The sequence below is a fragment of the Sciurus carolinensis genome, chromosome 10 (genome assembly GCF_902686445.1).
Source record: "Sciurus carolinensis chromosome 10, mSciCar1.2, whole genome shotgun sequence".
Lineage (NCBI taxonomy): Eukaryota > Metazoa > Chordata > Mammalia > Rodentia > Sciuridae > Sciurus > Sciurus carolinensis.
Genome location: NC_062222.1, coordinates 66,461,247 through 66,474,159, shown reverse-complemented (window position 1 = coordinate 66,474,159; position 12,913 = coordinate 66,461,247). Strand labels below are relative to the sequence as shown.

Below are 12,913 nucleotides of genomic sequence, written 5' to 3'. Positions count from 1 at the left end.
ATCTATTCAATGAAATAATATCAAAAAATTTCCCAAATTTGAAGAATGAAATGGAAACTCAAGTACAAGAGGCCTATAGGACTTCCAATACATAAAATTACAACAGACCCACACCAAGGCACATTATAATGAAAATACCTAACATACAAAATAAAGACAGAATTTTAAAGGCTGCGAGAGAAAAGAATCAAATTACATTCAGGGGGAAACCAATAAGATTATCAGCAGATTTTTCAACTCAGACCCTAAAAGCTAGAAGGGCCTGGAACAACATTTTTCAAGCCCTGAAGAAAACGGATGCCAACCAAGAATCTTATACCCAGCAAAACTTACTTTCAGATTTGACGACGAAATAAAATCCTTCCATGATAAATAAAAGCTAAAAGAATTTACAAAAAGAAAGCCGGCATTACAGAACATTCTTAGCAAAATATTCCTTGAGGAAGAGATGAAAAACAACAATGTAAATCAGCAAAGACAGGAACTACCCTAAAGGAACAACCAAATAAAGGATAAATCAAGTTGTGTCAATAAAAAAAAAAAAAAAAAAAAAAAAGAGCCAATGACCAGGAAACAAATCATATCTCAATAATAACCCTGAATGTTAATGGCCTGAACTCATCAATCAAAAGACATAGACTGGCAGACTGGATTAAAAAGAAATATCCAACAATTTGCTGGCTGCAAGAGACTCATCTCAGAAAGAGATTCCCACAGACTAAAGGTGAAAGGGAGGGGAAAAACATACCATGCACATGGACACAGCAAAAAAGCTGGAGTATCAATCCTCATATCAGATAATGTGGACTTCAAGCCAAAGTTAGTCAGAAGGGAAAAAGAAGGACATTTCATACTGCTTAAGGGAAGCATAAATCAGCAAGACATAACAATCATAAATATCTGTGCCCCAAACAGTGGCTCACGCATATATGTCAAACAAATCCTTCTCAATGCCAGAAGTCAAATAGACCACAACACAATAATACTAGGTGATTTTAACATACCTTTCTCACCACTGGACAGATCCTCCAAACAAATATTGAACAAAGAAACCATAGATCTCAAAAACACAATCAATAATTTAGACTTAACGGACATTTATAGAATAAACCATTCAACAAAGAGCGAATACACTTTCTTCTCAGCAGCACATGGATCCTTCTCTAAAATAGACCATATTTTATGCCTCAAAGCTACTGTTAGCAAATACAAGAAGATAGAGATGCTACCTTGTACTCTATCAGATCAAAATGGATTGAAATTAGAGATAAATGACAAAGTAAAAAAGAGAAACCACTCCAACACCTGGAGATTAAATAATACGCTATTGTATGATGAATGGATAACAGAAGATATTAGGAAGGAAATTTAAAAATTCTTACAGGTAAATGAGAACAAACACCATATCAAAATCTCTGGGACACTATGAAAGCAGTACTTCGAGGAAGATTTATTCAACAAAAGAAGAAAAAAATCAACAAATAAATAAAAAACTTAACACTACAGCTCAAAGCCCTAGAAAAAGAAGAGCAGGCCAACACCAAAAGTAGTAGAAGACAGGAAATAGTTAAACTCAGAGCTGAAATCAACGAAATTGAAACAAAAGAAACAATCGAAAAAATTAACAAAATAAAGAGTTGGTTCTTTGAAAAAATGAACAAAATTGATAAACCTTTAGCCACACTAACAAAGAGAAAGAGAGAGAAAACTCAAATTACTAAAATTCGGAATGAACAAGGAATATCACTACAGACACGACTGAAATACAAAACATAATTAGAAGCTATTTTGAAAATCTATACTCCAACAAAACAGAAAACCTTGAGACATCAACAAACTTCTAGAGACATATGAATTACCTAAACTGAACCAGCAGGATATACACAACTTAAATAAATCAATTTCAAGCAATGAAATAGAAGAGGTCATCAAAAGCCTACCAACAAAGAAAAGTCCAGGACCAGATGGGTTCTCAGCCGAGTTCTACAAAACCTTTAAAGAAGAGCTCATTCCAATACTCCTCAAACTATTCCATGAAATAGAAGAGGAGGGAACCCTCCCAAACTCGTTCTATGAAGCCAATATCACCCTGATACCTAAACCAGACAGAGACACATCGAGGAAAGAAAATTTCAGACCAATATCCTTAATGAACATTGATGCAAAAATTCTCAAAAAATCTTAGCAAATCGCATACAAAAATATATTAAAAAGATAGTGCACCACAATCAAGTGGGTTTTATCCCAGGGATGCAAGGTTGGTTCAACATCCAGAAATCAATAAATGTCATTCACCATATCAACAGACTTAAAGTTAAGAATCACATGATTATTTTGATAGATGCAGAAAAAGCATTCGATAAAATACAGCATCCCTTCATGCTCAAAACACTAGAAAAAATAGGGATAGTGGGAACATTCCTTAACATTGTAAAGGCCATCTATGCTAAGCCCATGGCCAATATCATTCTAAATGGTGAAAAACTGAAAGTATTCCCCCTAAAAACTGGAACAAGGCAGGGATGCCCTCTTTTACCACTTCTATTCAACATCGACCTTGAAACTCTAGCCAGAGCAATTAGACAAACCAAAGAAATTAAAGAGATACGAATAGGAAAAGAAGAACTCAAACTATCCCTGTTCACTGATGACATGATTATATATTTAGAGGAACCCAGAAATTCCACCAGAAAACTTTTAGAACTCATAAGTGAATTCAAAAAAGTAGCAGGTTACAAAATCAATGCTCATAAATCCAATGCATTTTTATACATAAGTGATGAATCTTCAGAAAGAGAAGTTAGAAAAATTACCCCATTCACAAGAGCCTAGAAAAAAATAAAATACTTGGGAATCAATCTCACAAAAGAGGTGAAAGACCTCTACAATGAGAACTACAGAACACTAAAGAAAGAAATTAAAGAAAACCTTAGAAGATGGAAAGATCTCCCATGTTCTTGGATAGGCAGAATTAATATTGTCAAAATGGCCATACTACCAAAAGTGCTGTACAGATTCAATGCAATTCCAATTAAAATCCCAATGATGTACCTTACAGAAATAGAGCAAGCAATTATGAAATTCATCTGGAAGAATAAGAAACCCTAAATAGCTAAAGCAATCCTTAGCAGAAAGAGTGAAGCAGGGGGTATTGCAATGTCAGATCTTCAACTCTACTACAAAGCAATAGTAACAAAAACGGCATGGTATTGGTACCAAAATAGACAGGTAGATCAATGGTACAGAATAGAGGATATGGACACAAACCCAAATAAATACAATTTTCTCATACTAGAAAAAAGGGGCCAAAAATATGCAATGGAGAAAAGATAGTTTCTTCAACAAATGGTGCTGGGAAAACTGGAAATCCATATGCAACAGAATGAAACTAAACCCCTATCTGTCACCATGCACAAAACTCAACTCACAATGGATTAAGGACCTTGAAATCAGACCAGAGACCCTGTAGATTATAGAAGAAAAAGTAGGTCCAGATCTTCAACTTGTTGGCTTAGGATCAGACTTCCTTAACAGGACTCCCATAGCACAAGAAATAAAAGCAAGAATCAATAACTGGGACAGATTCAAACTAAAAAGCTTTCTCTCAGCAAAGGAAACTATCAGCAATGCAAAGAGAGAGCCTACAGAGTGGGAGAAAATCTTTGCCACTCATACTTCAGATAGAGCACTAATTTCCAGAATATATAAAGAACTCAAAAATCTCTACACCAAGAATACAAATAACCCAATCAACAAATGGGCTAAGGATATGAACAGACACTTCACAGAAGAAGATCTACAAGCAATCAACAAACATATGAAAAAATGTTCAACATATTTAGTAATAAGAGAAATGCAAATCAAAACTACCCTAAGATTCCATCTCACCCCAATTAGAATGGCGATTATCAAGAACACAAGCAATAATAGGTGTTGGAGAGGATGTGGGGAAAAAGGTACACTCATACATTTCTGGTGGGGCTGCAAATTAGTGCAGCCACTCTGGAAAGCAGTGTGGAGATTCCTTAGAAAACTTGGAATGGAACCACCATTTGACCCAGCTATCCCACTCCTCGGCCTATACCCAAAGGATTTAAAATCAGCGTACTACAGAGATACAGCCACAACAATGTTCATAGCCGCTTAATTCACAATAGCCAGATTGTGGAACCAACCTAGTTGCCCCTGAATTGATGAATGGATAAAGAAACTGTGGTATATATATATATATATATAAAACATGGAATATTAATCAGTCATAAAGAATAATAAAATTATGGCATTTGCAGGCAAATGGATCCAGTTGGAGAATATCATGCTAAGTGAGATAAGCCAATCTCAAAAAACCAAAGGACGAATGATCTCACTGATAAGCAGATGATGACACATATAGGGGGAGGAAAGGGGGCAGGAATGGAGGAAGGAGGGACTCTATAGAGGGATAAGAAGGGTGGGAGGGGGGAAATAACAGAATGAATCAAAAACTATTACCCTAGGTAAATGTATGATTACACAAATGGTATGCCTCTACTTCATGTAGAAACAGAGAAACAAGATGTATCCCATTTGTTTACAATAAAAATGAATTTAAAAAAACTGAATGAATAAAGTTTGAATCACCTAAAAAAAAAATAAGAAAGAAATATTTGCACTCTCATGTTAATTGCAACACTCTTCCAAATAGTCAAGATATGGAATCGACCTAGATGTCCATCAAGGGATCAATGAAGGAAATATGGCATATACACACCATGGAATCAGCCACAAAGTCATAAAAAGGAACACAATTTTGCCCTTTACTGCAATATGAAACTGCAGGACATTATATTAGTTGAAATAAGTTATGGAAATACCACATATTCTCACTTAAATGTGAAAGCTAAAACGTTGATCTTGAAGAGAGAATAGAATAGGGGTTACCAGAGACTGGGAAATGGTTAATGGGTGCAGTTAAACAGGAGGAATCACCTCTGATTTTCTATAGCATATTAGGATAACTATGTTAGACAAAAATTAATTGAATGCTTCAAACAGGATTCTGAATGTCCCCAACATAAAGAAATGATAAATGTCTGAGGTAATAGAAATGCCAGTTACTCTGATCTGATCATTGCAGATTGTACACTTATTGAAATGTCACACTCTACCCCAAAAATAAGCACAGTCACTATATATCAACTGGAAACAAAATGTATTTTAAAATTAAAAATAAAACTAGGGGCCAGTGATGTAGTTCAGTGGAAGAGTACTTTTCTAGCAGTGTGAGGCTCTGGGTTTGATCCCCAGCACTGCACTCAATCAATTCATCAACCAAGCAATAAATAAAATCAAGTGAGCAAATGTATAACTGTTCTGTGCCTGGCTTACATTAAATACCACATAAACACTATTGCATCTGGGTGCAACAGCACATACCTGCAGTGATAACTACTTGGGAGTCGAGGCAAGAGGATCCCTTGAGTCTGAGAGTTCAAGACTAGCCTAAGCAACATAGTAAGACTCCATTTTCAGAACAGAATAAAACTATTGGTTTTTTTTCCCCTTATAAACATGGTTGTAAATATCCTTTGCTTTGTCTCTTAGTAATTTATGATGAAAGAATTAACTCTGAAAGGACACATTTCACTAATAATCTTTATAACATTATGGTTCACTAATAATCTTTATAACATTTATGGATTAACTGTGGATCTCCGGAATTGAAGTGTCTGCTTTTCCTTGACCTAGATAGAGGAGCCTGAAGCACAAAATAAATCATGTCCTTCTCTTTAGAAATCAACCAGATAAATGAGAAAGTAAAGTACTTGGTAAGTGCTCAATAAATACTACCTGTTATAACTATATTTCAATGATGAAAGTCCCTTGCACTGATTTCTGTATCCATAAATTTAGAAATACATGCTATTTAGTAGCTCAAACAATGTGAATGTCCTTAATATCACTAAACTTTACATTTAAAAATGGTAAATTTTATGTTTTGTATATTTTACCATGGTAAAAAATTAAAACCATAATAATTAGTAGAACATACAATAAAAACTTATTTTTTGATATTTTTATTGATTGATTAGAACAAGTCACCAGAAATTTCAAACTGAGCCCAATTTTGTAAGTCAGCAGTGATGTGTCAATCTGTTTAGTGCTCATTAAATAAGTATTCTACTTAAAATTCATTTTTTACTTATACAAGAACCTAGGGTTTCAAAATTATTGAATAGTTTTCTATTTACACCTTTATTTCTCACATGTAGGTCACCAAAGATTTACTGTACAGAAAGGAGTAAAAAGCACAAATGCTTTTTACTATCATAGAGCCCCTGAATAAGATTAGAAATCAGGTGAGTCTGTGTTTGAGATACTTATTCATGAGACGATAACATATCCTATGAAACACCATTACTTAAAAGTTAACATCTTTATAGTTACAAACAGGATAGTTATCAAGGTAGACCTTCTCTCCTAATAAGGAAGTGACAGGCCAGAATCTATGATCTAAGCCATAGTCTATACTTAGACATTGGGAAGTCTGTAATACTACTAGCTCTGGGCAGCTGAATGAGCCTGAAGATTAATGGAGTTTCATGGAGTAGAAAAGCAGATGCACTATTTAAAAATCTTCAGAGAGTGAGAGTGTTCTCTTTCTCTAGAAGGAACACTAGAAGGAATGTATTTGATATCAGAGGCAATTAATAGAAGAGTAAAAAGCAGAGCTTCTACATTGCAAAGATCATGTTTCATATATCAACAATTAAAAAGCTTTAAAGAAAAACAGGGAAAATAAAACAAAGCTTTACAGAAGTTCTTGTGGCTAGTGATATAGCACTTATCTAAGCAGACTAGTTTATGTATAGTCTAGTTTAATCTCTAGAAAATTAGATCCAGAAAATAAATGAATCTGTTGTTACATTTTCTGACACTGATATTCTGCTCATAATTTGCCATCATTAGCAATAATTTCGACTTCATCAATATTAAAATGATTGCTATATCACAATCCTTCTCTTTCTGCTAATCGACAGTTCACATTACAATTTTTTTAAATGCCCTTTTTAGAGAATATACAATGTATCCCCAGAATTGTAAATAGTTGTTTGGATTTTTACAAGTTATGTTTCATCAAAAGGCATATCTACCCGACTTCCTCAAAATTCTTTCAAAAACAAGACTACCAAAGCAAGATGGAACTTCTCCAATAAAAACTGGTTGATTTTTCAGATTAAAATATGCTTCTACATCCCACTCATTCAGACAGTAGTAAGCAAAAAGTGGAACATGAAGACATTAGCAGCAAAATTCCACTAACTTACTGAAAGAAGTTTGGCCCAAATACGGTGGCAAGATTGTGAACATGCATGCGATTCTGCAGATGGTACTTGGCTACTTTTGTCAAGAACTGGCAGAGGTACTTGAGGAGGCAGTAGTGGGTGTCCGGCAGCTCTTTTATTAAGTCTCTTAAGCTATTTTCCTGAGCATCACATCTGCCATCTGGGGGGAAAAAAGAATAAAAGATGTTCTCAAGCATGTTTCACAAACAACAAAAACATGTAGATATAATAAATTCAAACCTTTAATTCAGAAAAAAATTTCCCAAGAGACTGATATAGGCCTTGAGCATTTGAAGTTTTTAAATTTTTTAAAATGAAAAACGAATGTTTTTTTCAGTGCTAGGGATCAAATCCCAGGTATTGTGCATGCTAGGTAAGCACTGTACTACTGAGCTATGCAACCCAGCCCTTGATTTTTTTTTCATGTTAAAGAATTACTAATTTATTCAAGAAATTCTGAACATCACGAGTTTTATTTAATATATAAAATGGATTCATGTTTCAAGTTTTTGTTTTTTCCCCAATAATGAAATATTGGTTAGGTTTTTAATACATAGTGAACGTTTTCATTGATAAATGTCTTTGAGTGTGTAAAAAACAAGAATTGGGTCTTGCTGGGTTGTCATGAGGGACGCTGAACTTAATGATCAGTTACTGTGCTGAAAGTGAAAGAAACATAATAATTTTTACATGGTTTTGTAATCTTGGGAGTTTTTCTCCTAGAATGAACTCTAGTCAGTCTCCTCTGAACTCTTTTGCAGCTAACCCCAGGTTGGACATGTCCCCAAGAACTGATTTACAAGAATCCCTCATCCTGGATATGCAATCACCCTTGATATCTGAGCAACTAACACATCTCCCACCATCCTCAGATGGTATCTACTACGCTGTTGCCTTCAACAAGACTCCGATTAGGTAGGCTTCACCACAATCGCCTCTTACCCCAGATGCTTCCTCTTAGTGATTTTCCATCCACCACCTGTCCCCACTCCACCTCTGCTCCTTGGCTATAAAATTCCCACTTTTCACTGTCACATTCCAAGTTGAGTCCAGTCTTCCCTTCTGCAAAAGCCCACTGCAGCAGTACCTCTACTTACTGCCATCAGACGGAATAAAGTCTGTCACCATTCTTTAAGAAGTATCAAAATGAATGACTCTTTAATATCTAACATGCCAAAAATACTCGTGCCCTTTATTGGAGATTTTACCTTTTGTGGCTTCAAATACCCACCATCAACTGAGGTCTGAAAATATTAAAAGAAAAATTTCAGAAATAAACAATTCATAAATTCTAAATAACTGTATTGTTATAATTATTCTACTTTATTATTAATGTTGTTAATCTCTTACAGTGCTTAATTTATAAATTATGTTACATTATAGGTATTTATGGATAGGAAAAAACAATACTATCTGCAGGTGGTACTATCTGTACCAGGCATCCTCTGGGGGCATTGGAACGTATCTTTATGGAAAAGAGGGGGACTACTACCATTTAGAATTTGATGTGTGACTCTCCTACAAAAGCCTAATAATTTTGCATCAAACCAAAGTGTGTGATGATGTGTCAAAAGTCACAGGCATACATATGAAAAGTGTCCCTCAATTTTGAGGATTTGTTTCACCAATACTTAAATATGTAAAGTGGCTAACATGTACCTTTATGTTCTGCTTTCTATCATAGGAAAATACAAATCTTTCATAGCCAATAGTTCAGGGAGATGATCTAAATCTACCCCTTTAATAGAAATCTAAGAGAACAACAGTTTAATTCATAAAAATAATATATAGATTGAATTCCTTAGACAGGTCAGCTTTTGCCAATTATGTGACTATGGAACAGAACAGTCAGGCAAACAGAATCCAAAGAAAGATCAGTCAGTTACAAAACATGTGCATAACATAATGCCATAGACCGGAAGTGAAAAGACACAGAAAGTTGCATGCAGAAAGTGTCACTGAGTGACAGGATCCCAAAGCAAGCTCAGGACAACTTCCTGCATGAGGATCTGCTCTCTACTACGTATGTAACCTAGGTGGTCATATTCCTCTCTGCACTATGATCTTATCTAGCAGGGATATATGGGAAATGGAAATAATTAACTTCGGAGTAATTAAAGACTACCATTTCTCATATGTTTATATTATAAAAGTGAACAAATATGAACTTATTTTACCTTTTTCTTTCTTTTTTTTTTTTTAAATGGGGACTAATTCAAAATTAGTCTAGTCCCTGTTCTCTGTTTAAAACTCTGGGGCTGGGGAGATAGCTCAGGGCTGGGGAGATAGCTCAGTTGGCAGAGTGCTTGCTTGTGAAGCACTAGACCCTGGGTTCGATCCCCAGCACCGCAAAAAAAAAAAAAAAAAAAAAAAAAAAAAAACCTCTGATCCACGTCTCAACATTTAAAGAGACAACAACAGGCTTGATAAGGGGCTCCTGGCCTCTGGCTTTGAAATGAAACTTCAAATCCTATGGCAGGCTGCGTGTGAAGACACTGAATCAAACAGAACATTATTCAAAATAATACCAATTTATTTTCTCATACTAGACAAAGGTGCCAAAAATATGCAATGGAGAAAAGATAGCCTGCTCAACAAATGGTGCTGGGAAAACTGGAAATCCATATGCAACAGAATGAAACTAAACCCCTATCTCTCACACTGCACGAAACTCAACTCACAATGGATTGAGGACCTTGAAATCAGACCAGAGACCCTGAATCTTATAGAAGAAAAAGTAGGTCCAAATCTTCAACTTGTTGGCTTAGGATCAGACATCCTTAACAGGACTCCCATAGCACAAGAAATAAAAGCAAGAATCAATAACTGGGATAGATTCAAACTAAATAGCTTTCTCTCAGCAAAGGAAACTATCAGCAATGCGAAGAAAGAGCCTACAGAGTGGGAGAAAATCTTTGCCAATCATACTTCAAATAGAGCACTAATCTCCAGAATCTGTAAAGAACTCAAAAAACTCTACACCAAGAATACAAATAACCCAAGCAACAAATGGGCTAAGGATATGAACAGACACTTCACAGAAGAAAATCTACAAGCAACCAACAAACATATGAAAAAATGTTCACCATCTTTAGTAATAAGAGAAATGCAAATCAAAACTACATTAAGATTCCATCTCACCCCAATTAGAATGGTGATTATCAAGAATACAAGCAACAATAGGTGTTGGCGAGGATGTGGTGAAAAAGGAACACTCATACATTGCTGGTGGGGCTGCAAATTAGTGCAACCACTCTGGAAAGCAGTGTGGAGATTTCTTAGAAAACTTGGAATGGAACCACCATTTGACCCAGCTATCCCATTCCTTGGCCTATATCCAAAGGACTTAAAATCAGCGTACTACAGAGATACAGCCACATCAATGTTCATAGCTGCTCAATTCACAATAGCCAGACTGTGGAACCAACCTACACGTCCTTCAATTGATGAATGGATAAAGAAACTGTGGTATATATATACACACAATGGAATATTACTCAGCTATGAAGAATAATAAAATTATGGCATTTGCAGGCAAATGGATGAAATTGGAGAATATCATGCTGAGTGAGATAAGCCAATCTCAAAAATCCAAAAGACGAATTATCTCACTGATAAGTGGATGATGACACACAATGCGGGGTGGGAGGGGGGCAAGAATGGAGGAAGGAGGGACTGTATAGAGGGAAAAGAGGGGTGGGAGGGGCGGGGGGGAAGGAAAAAATAACAGAATGAATCAAACATCATTACCCTATGTAAATGTATGATTATGCAAATGGTATGCTGTTACTCCATGTACAAACTGAAACAACATGTATCCCATTTGTTTACAATAAAAATAAATTTAAAAAATACCAATTTATGATAACAACATCTTTGAAAAAGGAGCAGCACTTTTATCATTTACTTTCAATTTCTAAAATTTAATAAATTTTCCATGAAATAAATGCGACAAGTAATGGGAAGGGAAACATATTCAAAGTGTTATATGCTTACCAAAATAATAAGTGGCATGAATGGAAGAATCATTAAATATGTTCTCAAAAGGCAAAAGTAACTGATAAAGAATTCCCTTATAACTATTTCTTTCTACCCCAAAGCATTTCCATTTTCTACGATGGAAGACAGGTTGAAGGATTCCCTCACTAAGCAAGGGTGTGATCCTCTACAGCAGCAGCTTTGACAGCAGCTCTCTCACACTTGAACCTTAAATATTTAAAATATACCTTCCAAATCCTTGTTCAAATATATTGACAGTAAAGACCTTAATTTATTATTGTGACATTTTTCCTCACCTCTTTTCACACTGATTAATTATGTGCTAACATACTGAGAATCTGTCATTTGCTGTTTCCAGAAATACCTGGTAAATAACGCCAGCCTGCAGGAGTCCTACAGACCAGATTTCCTATGTGTGAGAATAGCAGTTGCTCAGTACCTTCACAGGAGGCTCATGGAATGCTCAGTGTAGCAGTAGTGGAGCAGTGGTGGTACAAATGTGTCTATTAAGAAGATGACTTCTGGCTGGGCATGGTGGCACATGCCTGTAATCCTGCAGCTAGGGAGGCTGAGGCAGGAGGATCATGAGTTCAAAGCCAGCCTCAGCAACACAGAGGCAATAAGCAACTCAGGGAGACCCTGTCTCTAAATAAAATACAAAAAAGGGCTGGGGATGTGGCTCAGTGGTTGAGTGCTCCTGAGTTCAACCACCAGAACCCCCCAAAAATGAAGATGGATGCCTTCTGATGCATGCAAGAAACAAAATTCATAAAACAGGTTGAGTATTTCTTATCCAAAATGATTAGGACCAGAATTCTTTATTTCAGATTTTTAACTATTTGCACAACATAATAGGATATCTTGAGAATGAGACCCAAGTCTAAGCATGAAATACCATTTGTTTCATATAAACCTTATACATATAGCCTGAGGGTAATTTCATACACTATTTTTAGTACACCTGCATTTTGATTGCAACCCCACACAAGAGATCACATGTGGACTTTTCCTCTGTGATATCACATAGGTACTCAAAAAGTTTTGGAAGATTTCAGATTTTGGATTAAGAATGTTCAACCTAGGGGCTTGGGTTGTGGCTCAGTAGTAGAGTGCTTGCCTAGCATGTGTGAGGCACTGGGTTCAATCCTCAGCATCACATAAAAATAAACAAACAAAATTAAGATATTGTGTGCATCTACAACTAAAAAAAAATTTTAACGAAAGAATGTCAACCTGTAATTGCTATTGCTGGGTTTTTTTTGGAATTGCTGATATCCAAACATTGCTTCATTTATTCATATTCTTGTATTCACATTGGTAACTACAGTGGTAATTACACAATTATAAGATCTCACATAGAGAGTAAGCAATACTTCTAGTTTTATGTACCTTTATCCATAATGTACATTTATTGTATATTACATGTGCTATTTCTTTGTTTCTGACCCTCTCTAATGGCAAAGATATAGCACTGAACAAAGCAAAATCTATGTATTTATGAAATATGTTCTAACTGATGTGGAAATAGACACATAAATTTAAAATGTATATGCAAAGTGGTAACATAAGTGCTATGAAGCACTTATACA

General features: G+C 35.5%; 1 protein-coding gene across 9 annotated transcripts in view; it reads right to left on the bottom strand.

Moving 5' to 3' along the window:
• The window catches only part of Fam13a (family with sequence similarity 13 member A), a 344,751-nt gene that overhangs the window by 232,029 nt on the left and 99,809 nt on the right, over window positions 1–12,913 (bottom strand). For all 9 annotated transcript variants that reach the window (XM_047567594.1, XM_047567596.1, XM_047567597.1 and 6 more), the window contains one exon: window positions 7,308–7,485. In XM_047567594.1, the coding sequence (XP_047423550.1) occupies window positions 7,308–7,485 (178 nt within the window). The remainder of the gene's footprint in view (window positions 1–7,307; window positions 7,486–12,913) is intronic.